Genomic DNA, 20,102 nt, shown 5'->3' on the forward strand with positions numbered 1-20,102 from the left:
ATGCATTTGCTTAGTGGAGAAGGACAAAGAGTGTTTTCCTCCTGTTTTTCTAAACCTGGTAGAAAATGCCACATGGAAAAGCTGAACAGTTTTTTTTATTATTTTGATGAGAACATGTATTTTTTCATGAAATAAAAGCTTAAAAAATATCTGTGTTGCTTAATTCAAGTATTGCTTTTACTAGGACAGATTTATCAGCTGGCCAAAAGCTCTGAAAAGCACTTCAGAAATGACAGTGATCAATATGTAGGAAAAGTGGTGGGAAAACTGGATAACATGAAGTACAAAAGGCCAAGTTTCTTTTGGACTCATCATAGCAGAAATGGCATCACATTCTTCAGCCAGCTTATGTATGTTTTCAGTAAATGCCAGGCTACCTTCCTTGCCTGGGAATTAGATCTTTGCAGGTTATTTAAACATAATCCTATCTACACAGCCTTCATCCAGGGCTGTGGTTTTACTCCCAGCAAACTTCTTCCACTGCTGCAAGTATCAAATTGTACTGGGAACAGCACAAACCTCTTGACCTTTCCAGATTGACACCTTCTTTCATTAGCCCCAAGTGATCAGGCTTAACATCTGGCTTTAAAAAGTATCTGTCTTGAGCTGCTGGATGCAACTGGGTCAATGGAAAAATGCAGCTAGGGGAAGACTCTGAGATGCTAATAAGAAGAGAATTTTAATTATGAAGTAGGGACTCAAGCTGCAGCCCTTTCAGGCAGGGCTGTTCTTCCCAGCGTAAGCTTAGTGGGATGGAACAAACACACACTAGAATAACATAAATCTTTATTTTATCTGACTGTTGTCACGCACATGCTATCAAAAGAGCTTTCCCCAGGAAAAATTAATACAAAACAACGAATGCTACAGGGGAAGAAAAATAGAAGCCGTGCTGCTGTGCTGTTCTGTGGATGGGATCTGAAACAATTGCTTGGAAAAAAAATAGGGTAGCACTAACCCAAATGGAAATATTTGACACAGAAGAGGTTGGTTTCTCAACTGGGGAAGACCACTGAGGTTCTCAGGATATCAAGTCCTCTCCCCCCACCCTACCCTGATCACAAGCCTGCCCTGATGGCACAGATGAAACTGGCCACTGTTGCCAAGAGCATCACGACGTAGCTGATCTTCACACTGTTGGCTCCACTGAAGTTGCACAGAGAGGTTCCACAGCACTTGGTGGAGATGGCCGCCACTCCGAAGTTCAGGTTTGTCTCAGGGCATTCTGCTGAGCATTTCTTGGTGATGCGATATCCTGCATCCTTACCTGCATGGAGAAAGGGTGAGAAAGGAGAGCTACAATTTAAGATTCCCCTGCAAGTCAGGACCACAGGGCAACAGGCATATGTATATTTGACAACACTTAATTTGCAATCAGTGAAGCATTGACAGGGATCAACAGATCTGACGAGATCCAGGTAAATGTACACATGATGTGGATCAAATGTGGGCCGCCAGAAAGTGCTAGCTGAAGGAATTGCAAGTAACCTGCACTTTGCACTAAGTAGGACAGCAAGATTTCACTGTTGATGCATCCTTGGTTTCCAGAATCGCACTCATATGGCCTTGAAGATCCTTTCTTTCCTGTGTCACAGATTGTGCCCTCTGAGACTAAGCAACAGTATCTCGCTCGTGGAAATCCGTCTACTGCAGCAAGTCATGTGACGAGGTGGTAAGAAAGGTTCCCTCACATGGCAGACCACCACGGAGGTACAAGCAGCTCCATGTGTGGCAATCCTTAGCCCTGAGAGACCATTAATCCTCTCCAAAGACACCAGTTAGTACTCCTAAAAAAACTATGGTCTATGAAATTGAAAAAGAAAGATGTAACATTGCTACTCACCTAATCCAGCAGAGCTGTATGTTGTTATACAGAATTTATCCTGCTCATCACACTTGTATGTTTTAAGACAATTCCAGTTGGAATGCTCATTTTCACATATATAGCAAAAAAGTGAAGAACCTGGAAAGAACGCATATGACACATGTTAATCGCTTCCAGTAATGCTTTCCCACGAAGAAAGTGTCAAATACTATGTCCCGTTTTGGATAATACAAGGTGAAAAATATTTTAAAATACATTTTCATAAAAAGTCAAATAAAAGACTGTTTCTTGAATATGAGGCTGAGAAGGCAAACAAAAAAGCAAACAGAACAAAACAGATAATTTTTTCTCTACCTGAGATTTTGGGTGATTAAATACCAAAACACATTTTTTCAGCCTGGGTAGCCCTCTCAGGCAACCTTTCCTATATACCGAGCTCCATCTCTGTCTGGACCACACTGGCGCTGCTGACACTGATTCTGCAAAAGCAGAACCTGCTACCTGCCTGGCCAGGTTTAGTATTGCTTTGGAAAGGAGAAGATTAACTCTCCTCTTGTGAGAGCTTAGATTTTTAGTATTTTCATGTCAGAGTGGATCTGCAAAGACTGCACAGACATGAATTAATTAAATCCTATTTACCCCACTGAGGTAAATTACTGAGTATAGAGTCACATAAAGGGGAGTTCCTTGGGAAAAGTTGCTCTGGACAATAGGAAGATTATTTCTACCAGTGCCTGGAAAAAAAAAAAAAAAACACAATTCCAGAACCAGTTTTAAAAGAAAATTAAAAAGTTATCTTAGACTACCCTGAAAGATAACCTGGTAGCAGAGGAGGCTGCTTCTCTTCTCTGTGTGGTGCTTAGGTGACCAGAGCATGGGTCTGGAGCCTGCTCTGTATGCCAGCACCTTGCTGTGCAAGAGACCGTCTTGCTCTGGAGCCTGCTCATATGCTTTTTTGCTCATATCAGGCATTATAAGTGCAGATGTTTTTCATAATAGCAGATAGTCATTCTTGATGTTTCCTATTTTAACTTCCCTTTAATTACTATTAGCCCTTACTGCTCCTCCAGCAACTATGTGATCTATGCCTTTCACCTCTCTCTGGAGGTCTCCGAGCTGTGGGCAGCTGCCCTTTGACACAATATGCCAGAGCAATCCCAGTGCACTGCTTCACTGCCTGTTACAGCCCCAGTAGCCCTCATGGATCTGTTTTTACACCAAATCTGACAAAACTTCCTGCTACAGCTAGGGCCAAGACCCCCAGCACATGCACAAAAGCAACTGAAATTCTCTGAAGTGTTCTCTGCTGATGATTGATGCAAAGAAAAATCCTCCTAATCAGGAAGCAATACAGCTCAAACCATTACTGCTGTTGCAAAGCCCTTGCCTGCATCTGGCCCCCACCCTACATGAGCTCTAATTTTGCAATTGCAGCCAGAAATAGCCCTACTGGCACAAACAGTCTTGCAACACTCTTTAGGATTGCAAACATTCACGCAAAACTATTGATGGATTCTAGGTGGAGCAGAAACTCAGCCTGCTGTAGTAAAGTCATGCCTAGATTACCAGCTTCAGGATTTAAAGATAACACGCTTAGTGGCTATCCCCTTGGGGTGCTCACCACTTGGAAAGCGACTTGTGCTGCTTCTTTGCCAGACTTTCTGGAAAAATTTCTATAGCATTAAGTTTTTCATTTAGGTTTTTGGCTTTGAGAAAAATTGAATTTCTTTTTTAGATTTACATTTTTAATTTCTCAGTATAGACTCACTCTTCAGATGGATTGTGCATGCACACCGATTTTCTTTCAGTCTTTTTTAAAAATCTCCACATATTTGAAAGTTTTGTTATTATCATTATTTTCAAGAAAAAAAAAAAGAGTTGCTCTGAGAAGCACTGCCTGCCCTTGAGCAGAGCTTTCAGGACTGCAGAAGGAATAAGAGAACCCTTTGAGAAATATCTAAATGGACTCCTCAACACCAGCCATGTCCTATAAGGCATCCCTCCCTCCCATCTCTTTCCCTTTCTCCCTGCCCGGTTCCATGATACCTGTCATGGTTGGCTGGAGGAGAACGTGGCTTTATTCATCAGATTTTTGGTGACTATCCAAAATTCATCAGTCAGAAGATATCACTGTGACCAACCCAGTCACTTCCACCACAAAACGGTGCATGGTAATGACTGTCCAGCTCAGTCTTTTGAAAGCTCCTGGATCCCAGATTGCTGCAGATCCACTTGCTGCAATGACTAGCTACCTGGGCTTGTGACTAAAGTGAACTTCTCCAGTTCAGCTCAGGGCTTCTTCTCTGTCTCATGGCTTCCGTGAGGAAGATACCCTTAGTTTCTCCTTCTCGACAGGGTATTTTCATAAAATCATAGAATCATTATGGTGGGAAGAGATCTTTAAGATCACCAAGTCCAACCATAAATGCATCACCACCATGCCTGCTAAACCATGTCCCCTGAAGGGCCTCATCTACATGTTTCTTCAACATTGCCAGGGATGGTGACTCCACCACTTCCCTGGGCAGTGCACTCTTGAGCACTCTTTTCATGTAGATATTTTTCCTAAAATCTAATCTGAACCTCCCCTGGCACAACGTGAGGACATTTCCACTTGTCTTATCAGCAGTTTATCTAGTTGTATCTGCTCCTCCTTTTGGGAAAGTCTGAGCGGGATGCACTGCTCGGGCATGCTTGCATGCCTGCCTCCTGCTCTCCAGCACTTCTGACCCCACGCATGGCTGGTTTCAAAAGTGAGCAATATGTAATAGCAAGGATCAAGTCATCATCAGGCACATAAATCATACAACATGTCTCATAGTGCTCTGCAGTAAAACAGCTAGGGAAAAATCTATGTCCTTCCCTACTACAGAGCTGCATTGCCTGCCCTCATCTCCAGACTCCCTTAGTATTTTCCAGTAGTTTGTGTTGATTGGTTCTGTATTAAAAATACTTTTTTTTTTTCCTGTCCTAGCACAGCTGCTGGTCTACCAATGTTAGGATGCCATGCAGATTATTCTGCACTTTCTTCCAACTTCTTTATGATAGTTCTCAAGGGATTGTGGCCAGGCACAACACATTACGAACACACTCATTCCAAAACATTTAAAAAAACTCTTCAGAACTATGAGCAAAGGTCTTTTAGTCTGTCAAATATCTGCCAGCAAGTTAATTTCCTAATTGTAATGCTGTTGTGGGATATGGAGCGAAACACTTAGAGAAGATGAGGTCTCAACACTAGTCCTATTATTTTTATCCACTGTAACAGCAGTTTCATTCAGGAAAAGAAGGAAAATGAAAGACAAAAAAATGTCTGACTCTTAGCATTTCTCAGTTCAAATGTGAGTGTTTAAAGCTCGGTATTCCAGAGTGCCAAAGAAAGCAGAACAGTGAGCTCATCTTCTCCGGGCTATGAGCTCCTCTTATACTTATCTAGAAGCTAAGGTTCAGCAACATTTAAAAATGTTTGAAGCAAGTGATGCCAAAGGAAAATTGCATAGGAGGACCGCAGCAAAAGCTGTCAAATGACATTGTGTTCTGGCTAACTCTTCTCCTGGTTTTCATCCCCTTGGTCTAGGCTCCCTCAGCCTGCTGGGCTCCTTACCTTGCTCAACACACAGGACCGCGGTCAGCAGCGCAATCAGAAAAGCCCTCATGGTTGTTGTGCCCTCAGAGCCTGCACAGTGTGGGATGTTGCACCATGGTTAGGTTTTATACTGGGACTACATTCGCATTGGCTTCTTTTGATTATGACAAATTAAGGTTTGGGGAGTGACGGGATATAACACAGGATTGGTTGCTGGGTGTTGCTGCATAGGAACTAACCTATTAAGAGGCTTCAGGTAGCAATTTTTTTCTGCTTCCCATTTAGAGCCATTTGTTTTTCCAAGACCTACTCCCACTGTCTGCCTCTTCATTGCTAATGTGGGCAAGAATCTGTGTGACTCAGACAAGGGAGTCCCCTCAAAATCCATAGGGCTGGACTGTGAAACTTGGAGCAAAGCAAAGGAAGGTGTGCCAAAACAGGGTGGCTCCAAGACTGTAAGATACTAGGAATCACCAAGCATTCCCTCCCCTTTCTCTCTGTCATAATATAATAGCTTTATAGCTGTGAAAGATGAAGTGCGAATGGCAAAGAAGACAAAAGATAAGATTTTTGATGGTTTGTCCAAAATCATCCTGATTTTCCTTGCTTGTACCAAGAAAAACACTTTAGACAGGAAAGCAGCTTGGACTACTCCTGCAAAGAGCTTTTTTTGTACCTGGGCTCTCAGAGGCTCTCATGGGCTAGATAAGGATGGGGTCCAATGCTTTTGTTTACTTCTCTGTCATCCAGAAGCACCTGGAGTTTTCAAGCAACATTTATTGCTATCTGTGGCCTGGCTTTAAACTCTGACAGGTTTTTCTGGTCTCTGATGATCTTTCCAGCCCTTCTGGGCTCCCTCCTTCTGCTCCCAGAACTACTTCTTCCCCTCCTGACAAATCACCCAGGATGCAGCAGAGATAGAAAATGCATGAAAAATAAATAAATAAATAAAAGGCTACAGGAGTTAAACAGGGAACAAACAAAAAGTTTGTGTCCATTCACAGAGCACCTAAAGGGGATGAGCATCCGGAGTTCAAAGTCTTCCTCTCTGCTCTCTAAATCTGTCCTGACCTTAAGCATGAATCTTCAGTCACCTTATCTACTACCAAGGATATAGGAGATCCACCTGGCAGCTAATGCAGCAGTTACACTTAGGAAATAATCTGCAAAAAAGCCATATCCAAACAAAGCATTATTTAAATATATGAATGGACAATATCAGGAAGAAAATAGGATTGCCAGAGCACGGAGGGAAAGAGTTGTGCAAGCCCACATGTTTATTTTACATATAATGTCCAGCCTCCAGTCAGCTATGTGAGGTGAGGGAGAGGGGTCAGGAAAACAAAACTTATTTCCCAGCCGTCCACACCAAGAATGCAGAAACGAAACTGAATTATTGCTGGATTCAGCTTATCTGGGAAGCAATAGAGCTGAAAAATGTAGCTCTTCGATAGGGAGAAAAGAAAAATGCTCAAACACAGCCCAAAACAAGAAAAAATAAAGGATTTGAAACTAAAACAAAGAAATGAACAGTAAATAAATGACACTGCTAAAGCGAAGCACTGCCGAATAGAAAATGTGCAAGTGAGAAATGGGCAGTAGGAAGTAGAAATGTGAGAAAGCATTTAAATAAATTAGAGTGAGGGAAGGTTAATAATAATAAACAATATTAATATTTCACCCAGAAGTGGAAAGGGAGGACATAGTTGAGAAATAATGGGACAAAACAAAGTAAATCAAAACAAACAGCCAAAGCCTGAGGCGGGGGAAATATATGAAGAATTAAGAAGGGAGGGGAGAAAAGGATGGGTGCTTCACCATTTCCACTATGATGGCATCACTTATTACTGTGCAAATTGCAGTATGTTGCGAGGTGTGGACAATTGTTCAGAATCTTGCCACAGACCATCGAGGTTTGGGAAGCGTTTGCTGAACAACAATTCTGCAAATCCCAGTTTAACCAGCCACTTCAGTCAGATTCCAGGGTCTTTGGTGGGACCCGAACAAGGAAAGCAGCAGGGCATCACCTGGCACCTAACCCTATACTGGTGAAGGATAAGTTTGCAGAGGCTTTGGGACACAAGCCAGGGTCTGGCCAGGACCCCAAAAGATGCTGTTCTTGTGCCCTGTTGCTATTGTAGTCATGTCTGAGGTCACCAACAGAGCTCAAGGCTCCAACCAGGACCGTCGTGGTAGGCAGAGGGATGGGCATCTCTTGAAGCAAGGAGTGGTTTTTCAGGCAAGAGAAGGGGTCTGTAAGAAAAGGGACGGTGAAGGCAACTGTCAGAGACGGGGAAGGAGGTGGTGTCAGGAGACTTAGAGCACAGAGGTGTCAGAACTCCTTTTTCAGGGACAGGAAAAGAGAAAGGGGACCTCAGAAGGGCTAAGTTGCTGCAGAAGTGGGGCTGGGTGGGTGTCCAGCAGACCTTGATGCAGAGCAAGTTAAGTAGTTGACAGCGGTATGGAGCTTTAAGGAAGAAACCTTAACCCACTTTGAGCTTGGCAGCCATCAGCATGTGTTTGTGCCAGACCTTGGGAGCACATTGTGCAAGGCCTGTCCCTTTTGTGTAATGAGCCAGACACAGTGTGTTTTCAAGCTGAGAAGGGGCGTTTACATGAAACAGACTGCTGGGCCAAGATACTTTTTAGTATTAACCCCCCAAATCCCTTTTCCTCTTTTTTTTTTTTTTTTTTTTAATCTCCTTGGAGTGCAGTTCCAATCATGCTCTCAAGCAACTTTTCTTCACTGTTCTGGAAGAAAGCTCTCTGTTTTAGTGAAGGATTGCAAAGGGCAGCCAGGGAAAGGGAAGGGCATAGGAGAAGGTGGGAAGCAATCAACATGGGACATGCTTTTGGTACTCCTGAGTCAGGAGGGCAGGCAGTCCATCCCAGCCCCGGGGTTGCACTGGTCTGGTCTGCTCCTGTACTCTCCTCCCTCCTTGACAGGCCAGGTAGGGCCAAGTTGCTTCATCTGGCCATGCAAAGGTGGGGTTAGGTGAACGATGGGAGGGGGGAAGATTGCAGGAGGCAATACCTCCTTCTACCCAAGGGAAAAAGAATGACCTGCCTGTGCTGTTTTGGCTTTGGCTCAGGACAAGCTCCAAGCTGTGGAATAGAGCTCATTGCCTTGACTTGCTGACAGAGAACAACAGGTCCCAAACCTCTGGCTAGGTAGGACAAGCGTAGCCCAGGTGCATTTGACATGATAGACACCAGGAGCCTTGCCACCAGGATTCTCAATGTGTGAAGATACTGGCTGGTTTTGGGGGGTACAAAACCATTTTATCACATTTTCTTATCCTCCTATGTCCTAAGAGATAGTTCGGTCCCATCATCTTGTAGGCTCCTGGGGAGACATCAAACAGTACCATCATGCATGGGATCAAGCATCTTGATTCATATGCTCACTGATGTCCTAGCTGTCCATACTAGCTCACCAAACAGGGCACAAGGCAGTCCCAACACCATCCTTGCTGTTGGACCTCCAGCACAGCTTTGGAGAACCTCACCTAGCATTGTCCCAGACAAGGGACTACTCCTTGCAAGCAGTTTGGATGTGACCACCATGTTTGTAGAGAAGAGATTAGAGTTGTGGGTGTGAATCACTGTTCATGGCTCCAGGGTCAAGATTTATTAATCTAGCGGTGGTATTCCTGCATCTGGAAGAGACGTCTTACAGGTCTGTGGGTCTGAAATGAGAGGACAGTGAAAAAGGAGATTGAGAGGAAGAAGAAAAGGCAGTCAAGAAAATCCATGTGCCCTTTTGGGATCTTTTAGAAGAGATAGTTCTCCCCATGGAGGATTCCACTGCTACAACTGCACGTGGGGAAAAATGACCCTCACTTGTTTATTTAAGGTGCATTTCTGAATCAACTCAGCCTGTAACATCAAACTCTGCCCTTCTCACTGAAACTTGGAATTTCCACTCACTCCAGGCTCAGGCCTGCTGATTCTCTTTCATGTGAGCAGTAAAGTACATGCACTGAAACGGGGCCACCTCCTTTACTGCATGTTCATGCTGGTCCTAACAAGCGGGGCTCTGGAAATGTTAGATTGCAGTAGATTTCTGAACCATGCCAACAGGAATGCTTATGAAAAGCAGTTCTAAAGCTTTGCCAGAGAGGACTTTGGCCAGCATCTCCAGGAAGAAAACTAGGCAATATCTATTATTTTCACAAATGTCTTTCTGATCTCTGTAGGTTTTCTTTTTCTTTTTTTAATTAAAGTTCAAGATCCTGGAGTTGTGTAGTGAAATGAGGAGTAGTAAGACAAACTCCTGTACCACACCAGCTGTGGTACAGGCTGGCAGTGAGAAAGCCTCTGCAGACATCTACGTGGACACCGAGAAAACCTTAGTGAACATTTTCATTTTGATTTTTTTAAGAAATAAAATGCCCTATACCTCCTTATTACAAAAGCTACCCACATGACCTGCCTCTCCACCCCCAACCTCCCCTCAGATATCAAGGAAACATTAATGTTTCCCAGAATCTCTCAGTTAAAAAAAAGCAAACAAACAAACACAGAAAAAAAAATTGCTTTGGAGACTTGACTAATCTAATGCTTTCAATGCTAGCTATTGCAACCTTGGGAATGATCTGCTGAAACTTGATAGTGAAATTTCCAGGGTTAGATTCAGCAACAATTCAGCTGCAACAAAGAACATAGTTTCACTCTGAAAGCTGTGATGGGCTCCGCAGCCAACCTCTTGTCTATGCATTCTGGGGGAGGACCAGGTCTGATTTATTACAGGGAGGCTTAAACCAAGTAGAAAACTTGACACCAGCGTGGGAAGACAAGGGTGCACTGTTTTCTTTCCAGGGTCGCTCCTGCTGACCCAACTAGGCAAAGTGTCAAGCCAGCTAGCAGCATGGCTAGAACAAGTGGTTGGGCCAGCCTTCGTTGTTACGTCTAGAAACTTGTCACACCTTAGGTAATAGCAGAGCTGAAACCTCCATGATGGCACCTGACAAGGAGGGCAAGGATCTCTGTCCTTCAAGAGGACTCAGCAGTGAGTCTGTGGCAGCTGGAGAAACTGAGTGTGAAAGAGATGGGTGCTGGAAGCATCCCAGCCCAAAGGGTGTGTTCAGTGAGACAAAAACAAAAAGGAAGGTATAGGCAATGTGATTGCAGTCCTTACACAACCAGCAAAAGGGTATTTTCCCAGGAGAACTAGCAAAAAAAAAAAAAAAAAAAGTTTGTGGGATTTTTGTTTGTTTGCTTGTTTCTTTCAAAGCACTTTTTGGGGGGCAAAAGCCCAACGCTGAGAGGCTGAGAGGAGCGTGATCCACAAGTCGCCCACAGGGGATCCAGGGAGCAGTAAACACAGTGGTGAAACCACCGTCTGCTTGCAGAGGTGGGAACAATTCTCTCCAAGCTGACTGCACACATGGGACCTTGCGAAGGGCCAAGCACCGGGCTCTGACCCACACTCATCCTTCAAAAATGTCAGGGGGAAGAGGCAAATGTGTCCTGAGAGAGTTTTGACCCTTTCCTGTGTTATTTACTAGTCTGGATGGAGCTTCACGCAACTGTGAGTATGGACAAAGTAGACACAGGACAGCCTGGGGTGGTTTCACTGTTGTGGGTGGGGGATAAAATGCCAGTCTTCCTTCTTCCCACTGCTGGCATGCAGCTGAGTGGTGAGCAGAGAAGGTCCTCTCTCAGCTCTCAGGATGTGCTCTGTACTGGTGCTGGCAATTGCATCCACTCCTAGTTCTCTCTGCCTTTATGCCAGGGGTAAGTTGGTAGGTGAAGGGGACCCTGCTCCAAAGCAGAGAATATAGAGAGCAGTGACAACCCATATGACCAGTATAGAGGTCATGATACCATCATGCAATGGAGCCCAACTCCCCAGGAAGCCCAGCGCATGGGCAGCTTTGCATCCATGCCATGGCATGGCTTGGGTTCATACTGCCTTGACAGGGAAATATATCCTCTCTTTGTACTGCCAACAGCATTTGCATCCAACATGCAGCAAGCCCAAGGGTGCCTGGGCCTGTTCAGCACAGCTGCACAAGCCCCACTCATAGCTCTAATTGGAAGAAATGTTTCTCTGATGACAAAAAATCTGGCAATGGTGAAGAAAATCATGTCATGAGCAATACCCACACCCTTGCCCTCTCTTCTGTGTCTATATCATCCATTCTAAAAGCTGAGCTACAGTGGGGAAGGTGAGATAAGATGTCTTTTTTTGTGTGTGTGTGCTGTTTACACACAGAGCTTCTAACAGAGTTAATCACAGAAGCTCCTCAACACCACAGTGAGACAAAGAACAGCATTTCTGGGGGAGTGAATGACGTGGGGGCAGCTCTGGTTTTGGCATGACAGGTTTCCACATTGCATTGCAGAGAGGGTGAGTGTTCATCGCAGTCACAGTAGAATAGCACCACAGGGAATGGGAAGAGGCAAGCTCTGAATCCAGAGGTACCAACACGAGCTTTGCACGTGTCCTTGCTGCTCCTGGTACAAAAACATCCCTGGACAACCTGAGTGAAGCATCGCAGAGATAATGAGTGCTGTGATCCAAAGAGCTCCCAGTCCAACTGGGTAAGCAGGAGAAGCCACGCGTTGTTATCTCCATCTTAAGCACATGAATCACAGAGGCACTGATCAACTTTCCCAAGGTCAGACAGAGAGAACTGGTGGTAGAGCTGGATTTGAGGCCTTGCCTCAAAGGTCTCCAAAGATCTTCCTGGACACCTTTCTCTATCTGGTTTCATGCAGTTGTCGAAGACATCAGATGGTGGGCAAAGGAACAGTGTGGCTAGCTGCCCAGAAATGGGGAGAAAGAGGGAGAATTGCTACCATTTGCTTGTGCAAAAGTTGCAATGCCTGGCTTGTTGCCATGGTCAGGTATAAGAGGAAAATGGAGCAAGTTTAGTGCTAGAGGGGATGAAAGATGCTTAAGGAAGAACTGCATAAAAGGAATGAGTAGGATCAGAAAGGAGGACAGAGTCACCCATAACCACACAGGGAGTTGCAGCCCCATCCAGTTTTATAGTGTCCTTACTCTCCAGGTCAAGGTATCTCACAGGTGCCAGGAACATACAGGTACCCTACACACCGCCCAAGACCAGGTCAATGTCAACCCAGCAATTTGGATGGCTGCCAAGAGGAGGGCCTCATTATAAGGCACCCATGGGTGACACTCATGGAGGAGTTTGGGATGGAGAGCTGCATCCCTCTTCCAAGCATCTCATGGTCACAGACTCTGAATGGAAAATTTATCTGGCTTTAGGCTTTAGATGGAAATACCCCTCATCTGTAGCACGGAGGCACTGATGGTTGATGTTAGATCAACAAGAATTTGCCTGTGCAACCAAACTGAGGCATGTTCTTGGCTGCCAGAAGCGTGGGAGGGGAAGAGACATTGGATGTTACCCAGCGCCTGCAAAGCTCAGTGTGTTTAACATCATGATCACAGCTCTTGCCCATGTGCTACATCTGCTCCTTCCAGAGCTGCTCTAGTCAGAGCCACTGCCATGCCCTGCAAGGCTGTAGGCTATCTCTGGAAATTGCACCAGGAGCACCAGGGTTATGCAGACAAATGGTGTTTGCAGGAGAGTCCAGCGTTGCATAGAGGCGCCAGCTCCCTCTCGTGGGCTAAGTCCAGCTTCCTGCACTGGAAATGGTCCAGGACTTCCCAGGAGAGAGTGTGGGTGTTTTTTGTTGTTGTTTTGGCCTGGTTTGTTCCGCCCCCCCCCCCCCCCCCCCCCCCCCCCCCCCCCCCCCATTATTCAGAATATTTTTAAAAGTGCTGGGTATGGAAGTTTTGCAGGAAGGTATCAACTTCCATCATGTTTGTTTCTGGTAATCACAAGGATTAGGTTTCAGAAGTATCAGAATCTCCTTTTAGACAGTTTTGCCACCACCTTTTTTTTGTTGTTTTTTTTAATCACTGAGGCTGGAACTCAAAGCAACTCATTTAGGCATAGAAAAGCTAGCTCTGTCCTCTTTGGAAGAGAATAGGAAGAGCCCTATTTGGCTCAGCCTTTTGGAATGGTAGAAAACAGATCACGTCTCCTCTAATTTGTGCTTTACAGATTCAACGCCCTCACATTTTTCCAGACCTTGAGCCATAGCTCTGCTCTGCATCAATTGTCCCCCTGCATGGTCTGTCCCTGGTTCCCCCTGGATCTGTGTCTGGGATATGGTTGCTCACTCTTGGCAAGTGTTGACAGCTCTGGGCTGCTTCTAGCTGCCCTGCCAGGACTTTTCTAGCCTTACCCGCACACCCAACTTGATGCAGCACTAGATTTGTTGTGTGGGTTTGACTGTTCGAGGTTGTAAGCTGGTAGTTCTGATAATTGGGGATGGGGTTGGCAGCTGCATGCAGCCACTCTGACTGTCCTACAGCCGGGAGCAAGAGGAGCCACATCACAACACCCCCAAACCCCCAAACACCCCTTGAAATAGTCCCTTAGGTATCCAATCTGCTGCCACCCCCAGCATTTAAAAAAATCCCGTTATGTCAAGAGAAAATTTTTAATACCCAGGTGCCTTTGACCTGGAGGACAACATGGCTCCTGGGATGCCCCAAAGCAATCCCCAAAATGACAAGTCCTAGCTGTCCACTTCCCATCATGCCTCTGAATGAGGTCAGCAAAGCTCAGTGCAGGATCCTGCAAGGACACTAAAAGCTCGCTCTTTTCCATTGAGCACACAACTTCTTTCTGTCCAAGGTATCCCATTTCTCTGCAGCCCCAATCAGCTCAAATTCCTGGTCCAAATCAGGAGTTAGGTGTTACGTCCTCCTTTTCTTTCTCCTCGTGCATCTCAGACATGTTGGAGAGCAGCAATCCCTGCCAGAGCTTTCCTAGGAGATTTGCACCCCCAGGAGTCCTACAAAGGCCAAATGAACCACATTTTGTTGGCCTTGATCTGCAGGACCATTTGGAGAAGAGAAGCAATCCTTTCCTCTTTAACTATGCCCAGGATAATTTATTTCCCATTGTACTAGCTGTGGTATACAGAAAGCTTTTCTGCAGCAAGAAAAGCCCAAACCAAAACCAAGCAACCCATTTTATTTTAAAGAGAAGGAAAAAAAAAAAGCTCGAGAACGCTTTTCCTGCAAGCAGTGGGGGAGCTCTGTCTCTGCTACTGCAGGATGTGCAAATCTGATGCAATGAAATATTAATTATTAGAGTCTATCCAACTGGGATCTCACAAGGCTTTCAGAGAGCTGAATAATTCTGGTGCACAGGAAAAAAAAACACAACTCATTTTTAGGAAAAATATTGGAGGAGGAGTAAATTGGAGCTTTTGGGTATCAAGGGGGAATCTGATTGCTTCAGGGAGAAAATTTTATATTTCCAAACAGTGTCTGAAAGAGATTGCAGTTTAATGGAGAAGTAAAAGGAGGTGATTCTTCCCAGTGCAGCTTCTTCAGAATGAAGATGGGCCCTCTCAGCATCGCATAACCGAGGGAAGGAGGGGGCTAAGAGGCCACTGGAAAGAAAGCAGAAGTCCATTAATAAAAGAAAGCCCCCATCTCTGAAGTTTCCCATTATACAGTGCTCCAGAAAGGAGCATTCATCCACAACAACCCTGGGCACAAGCCCAAAGCAGAAGGGCCGCGCATGGCTCAAAGCCCCTTTTGTCCCCCTTGTTTTCCTGCTTCGAAGCACCGCGCGACACCAAGCGTCATGCCAAGAAACATTTTGCCCTTTCTTGCAAGTCTAGGGGCAGGAGGGTGGGGGATAGGGGTGCAATTTTAAAACATTTCCAAAAAACAATGCTCTCCTGCATTTAGCAATTGGCATTAAACAAAGTGCTGCGTAGCAGCACAACCCAGTTCTCCACTCGCCTGCACCACATCTGTCCTTGCAACAAGCGATGCAAACATTGCAGGTTGCAGATCCATCCCGCTGCATCAACACAGCAATGCTAGAGGGGTAGAGGGAATATAGGGACGGTAAAGTTGTGGGTGAAGGGGTGGCTGCTGCTGTGGTACCTCCTGGCCATACCAGTTGGGTAACTTGCAACCTGGCCAGGGCTCATTCCTGTGGGAAAGGGAGCAGGCACCATCAGCACGTCTGGTCCCACTGCCACCGGCAACATGCTGATGCATGGGTTTGGCAGCCTTTCTGGAATCCGTCAGGGATAAAAGCTCCTCCATCCTCTGCCCAGCTGAGACATTTCCATTCTCTTGCCAAAGCAAAACTCCTCTCAGAAGTGATGTTTGGGAGAGGGGAGAGGCATTCAGCACATCTGACTCTGAAAAATCTTGGGCTGGCTCTGCCTTCTTTCACTTTTTAGCTTCCTTTTACCCTAATTGATCTGCAACCTCTAGAAAAAAAACTATGTGAAATATTTGCCTTCATTAAATTTATACTCTTCTCCTAAATGCTTCACCGGCTGAACCCAAAAGATGCAAATGCTTTTTGTTACCCTAAGATTGCTTTTAGTGATAAATGAGTGATTCTTTGGAAGAAACATTGCCAGGATGTAGGTACAGGGCAGTGCAAAGCCAGAGTAGGATCACTTGGCTCAGAAAGCAAGGACAAATGATCAGGGAAAGAAAAAAAAAGGGGGAGGAGGTTGTGGGGAGGAGAGAAATAACAATGGATTTGGAGATAATGACTTCAGAGAGAAGTACGCAGATAGGCATCGTTTCCATAACATTTCACCACCACAGGTTGGGCCAGAAGGAGGAAGCATGTGGTTGACCTGTCTGACTACTAAAGGGGATCTAGCACAGAGGAATGTCATTTCCCCCAGCTGGTGGTCCCAGGAGGGAAATAAGGGAGGAGTGATGAGGATGATGCCCAGCAAGGTCAGTGTTTTGTACTCAGGATGGGCTTTTCGCTTCACCAGCAGCAACTCCATGAGTTTGCGTGATCTCCCTTCCAAGTTGCCGCAGAGGGACTGTTATCTCCATCCCTGGGGCCTGGAAATCTGCCCCAATATGGAGACTCATGGGCTTCGTGGCTCCTTCCGAGACTCATGGTGGTCTTTCAGCCAAACCCTCATACTGGGGATACTGATTTCCCCTATCTCCTGGGGAAAAAATGCATTCCTTCAGCAACAAAAAAGAGTCACTGGGAAAAGAATCTCAATTTCTGGGAATTTACCATTCTCCTAAGGAGAACCCAGTCTTACTGTAGAGCTAAGGGAGGAGGTAAGGATGTGGGAGAAACCTCTCTGGAGATATGTGTGGCATACAGAAGCAGTATTTGTGTCTCTGGGATCCAGGGCAGTTCCTACAAGCTGCAAAGCTCAAGCTGCAGAGTTCCAGCATGAAAAGCAAGTGAGAAACTGCTTCCTCGCAGCTTGGAAGGCAACACAAGGGCAGGAGGTTTTGATTGTGGTTCTTTATATACTCCATAGAGCATCCAGTGTACCCTCCTGCAGGAATCTGGCAGTGCTCTTCAGACCTTCAGGAGTGTCTTTCTTCCATCTCTGAGCAGTCGAAGAAGACACTGGCACAGGATCTCCCAGCACCTTACTGCTGAGCCAGCTTGGGTCCTGGGCATGCACTCAGATTGCATAAGGAAGTCTGGCAGCAAGAAGAGGTGTAGGAGGCCAAGCCTACAAGGAAGTTGTGGTTGGGGCAGGTCATGGAGCACTTCTTGGTGATCCTCTTCCACAAAGTCAAAAAATCTTGCCCAAAGAGGAAGGAAGAGAGCAGGGTTAGTGCCAAGGGTTTGCCATGTTCTCCCAGATCTCATACAAGATGGGAATCATAGAATCATAGAATGCTTAAGGTTGGAAGGGACCTCTAAAGGTCATCTAGTCCAAGCGCCCTGCACACAGAGGGTCACCTAGATCATGTGGCACAGGACTGCATCCAAGCAGGTTTTGAAGATCTCCAGAGAAGGAGACTCCACAACCTCTCTGGGCAGCCTGTTCCAGTGCTCTGTCACCCTCAGACAATGGGTTGATGGGTCTCACTGTCCCCACTGTCCCCTCCTAGAGCCCTGAGGATCAGTATGGCCATTGAGACTCAGCCCAGTCCCATCATGTTTCAGTAATTACTCGTGACCTGCTTCACCATTCGGTATCTTTGCCAGGTACTTGGTACCTCCTGGGATGCCTCTTATACAGATGCTTTCTTAGGCATGCTGTGGCATCTTTGAAGCAACGTTCATATCTGCATAGAAAGCTCCAAGCTTCTTTCTGAGAAAGAAGTACTTTTATCCCTTTCTATTTTGGTCTAGATCATGTAATCTATCCCAGCTATCAGATTCTTTTCCTCTTTCTGTCTGACCAAGGTCTGGATTTCTTTATCTTTCTCTGATCACTCTGTGTTCCCGATCTTTTCCATGCAGGCATAAAGCAAAGGCTGAATCAGAAGCTTTTAATGTATGTTTGGGAAGTGGATTTCAAACCCTGCAAACTTCAGTGCTGACAATCCAGGCTAGCAAGTGTTTCACCTCCCAAATGCGTGCCTCCATCATGACTCTCTATCCCATTCACCCACAAAAAATCCACCATAAAAATCCATGCAAACCCCCACTTCCCATTCCTGAGCCCCTGTCAGATTGGTAGGACATACCAGTTCCTACAGAGGCAACATTTGTCACACAGTACTCATCCTTGTCTGAACACTTCACGGCCTTCAGACATTTCCGGTTGCTATGTTCCCACTTACAGGTGTAGCACCACAGGGTGTTTGCTGCAGGAGGAAACATGGGACATGGAAGATGGAGTCAAAATATTGCCATTCCAGGTGGCAAAATACTTTTTTCTCATTGCCTTTCGAATGTAGTAGGCATGGGTCGGCTGAACGTGATAAGATTGCAAGACCCAGTCTGCTTTCCACACACCTGGGCTCTTAGATCCAGCATGTGACAGGTATGAACATGTGTGCATACACATGCAGATGTTGCAGCTCTGCCCCTCCTGCACTCGAAATAAAGCATGATGGCCCAAGGGCACTGGGTTTGGTGTGATGTAGGCAGTAGGGAAGGGCATGGTCTGCTATAGAAGTCTGCAACGGTGTCCAGAGGTCTGAATTCACCCTTCTCTAGCTACAGGTGTTTTCTCACAGTGTGGTTGTCTGAGATTTTCTTTATAGTCAATAGGGACAGATGAAGAAAAGCATCTACTGGAGACACTATAAAATAGACTAGAGCCTCATTGATAGACAAATATGGTTAATCGGGACACAGAATCACAGAATGGTTGAGGTTGGAAGGGACCTCTAGAGATCATCTAGTCCATCCCTCGTGCTCAAGCAGGAACACCTAGAGCATGTGGCACAGAGTTGCATCCAGGCAGGTTGTGAAGATCTCCAGAGAAGGAGACTCTACAACCTCTCTGGGCAGCCTATTCCAGGGTTCTGTCACCCTCACAGGAAAGAAGTTCTTCCTCATATGCAGATTAAACTTCCTGTATTCTAAGGACATAGGATTAACCTTCCTTTGTTATGGGCCTCCATAGCTGACCCAAAACCTAGAGAAGTTAGTCTCCAAGACTGGTTTCTTTGGTTGGGAAGGCAGAACCTTCAAATATATGTCCATAGTCTGGCTAAAACACTGGTGAGAAGAAAGGTTTTAAACTCTTGTCTGTGTGAATTCACTCCTAAGCCTTGTGGGGTCTAAAGTTTTGGTTTTAGTGCTAACGGTTATTTAATCCAGGTTAACACGCTCTTGGTTTTGGCAGTGAAGACAGTCTTGCTGTCCCTCAGGCTTTGTTAACACTTGGAAATTTGTCAGGATTGCTATTCTGGAAAGTCAACAAAGCTAAATAGAAAGTTATTCTTAGGGTACAATGAGACATAAATAACTATTCCAGGCAATTATTCTCCTGCAAGAGCCAATATGGCAAATTTCCAAGTGGAGGCAAATCTTATTCTTTATAAAACAAGCATAGTGTTTACTCTTTCTAGCTCCTTATCTGTTTGTCTCTAGAGGCTATATAAGATCATATACTTTTGCAGGACTCTGATTTAATTTGCAGTCTCTCTGTGAAATATAATACATAGTCTGTAATACAAATAATACGCAAATATAAATCCCACTCTGTATCCCAGCAGAAGGCTGCTTAAATATATATCCTGCATGCAACCTCTCTCTCGTTCTCCAGCTTGGACTGAAATCCCCATGTGGGCATTTCCCAAATCCTCCCAAGTGGGTCAAAATCCAGGACACTTGCCAATGAGCAGTACATGGGTGTTCTCCAGGGCCAGACATTGTAGGTCTGGTCCTGCCCAGCTGATGCTAGTGAAAAAGACGTCATAGACTTCAGCAGGAGCCAAGATCATAGGCTTGTTGACATACTGGGCTACTGTAGACTGAAGCAGTTATTTATAAGAGCTTTAGAAAGGACTGCATCCTTACCTCATCTGCATAGACAAACACACTAGAAAGTCTCTTAGCAAAGACAGAAAGGCAGCAAGAGACTTCCTCTTTTCTTTCTCACTTTTTTATAAACCCAGGTGCAAATAGAGAAATTTCCCTTAAAAAAATAGAAAAATAAAAATCGTTTCACCCATCCAGGCTGAGCCTACACTTGGGAAGCCCAAGGAGGAGTGCTGTTATCCTGCAGCAAGTGCTCCCGCTTGCCTTTCTCCCCATAGCTATGATACCTGCCCAATTCTCAAGCAGGCAACTATTCCCAGTCTAGCAGCAAACCCATGACGCCTCACCTTGCTCCGCACATAGGACCAAAGTCAGCAGAAAAATGAGGAACGCCTTCATCTTTTCTCAACTGTCTCAGCAGCCCATGGAAAGCACCTTCATCTGG

At 45.4% G+C, this 20,102-nt stretch overlaps 2 protein-coding genes across 2 annotated transcripts; both read right to left on the reverse strand.

Moving 5' to 3' along the window:
- Positions 1 to 941: 941 nt before the first annotated feature.
- LOC104580377 (lymphocyte antigen 6E) lies at positions 942 to 5,588 on the reverse strand. Its single transcript, XM_010227873.2, has 3 exons — positions 5,430 to 5,588; positions 1,844 to 1,963; positions 942 to 1,267 (listed from the first exon to the last, which is right to left on the reverse strand). Exons 1-3 carry the CDS (start codon positions 5,479 to 5,481, stop codon positions 1,059 to 1,061), a joined length of 381 nt encoding a protein of 126 aa, XP_010226175.1. The 5' UTR covers positions 5,482 to 5,588; the 3' UTR covers positions 942 to 1,058.
- Positions 5,589 to 16,857: 11,269 nt separating this feature from the next.
- LOC148596058 (lymphocyte antigen 6E-like) lies at positions 16,858 to 20,071 on the reverse strand. The gene is made up of 3 exons (XM_088531078.1): positions 20,005 to 20,071; positions 17,911 to 18,030; positions 16,858 to 17,015 (listed from the first exon to the last, which is right to left on the reverse strand). Exons 1-3 carry the CDS (start codon positions 20,054 to 20,056, stop codon positions 16,858 to 16,860), a joined length of 330 nt encoding a protein of 109 aa, XP_088387204.1. The 5' UTR covers positions 20,057 to 20,071.
- Positions 20,072 to 20,102: the final 31 nt, after the last annotated feature.

This window comes from Tinamus guttatus, unplaced genomic scaffold (assembly GCF_059628265.1).
Source record: "Tinamus guttatus ecotype Peru unplaced genomic scaffold, ASM5962826v1 Tinamus_guttatus_pri_ptg000032l, whole genome shotgun sequence".
Lineage (NCBI taxonomy): Eukaryota > Metazoa > Chordata > Aves > Tinamiformes > Tinamidae > Tinamus > Tinamus guttatus.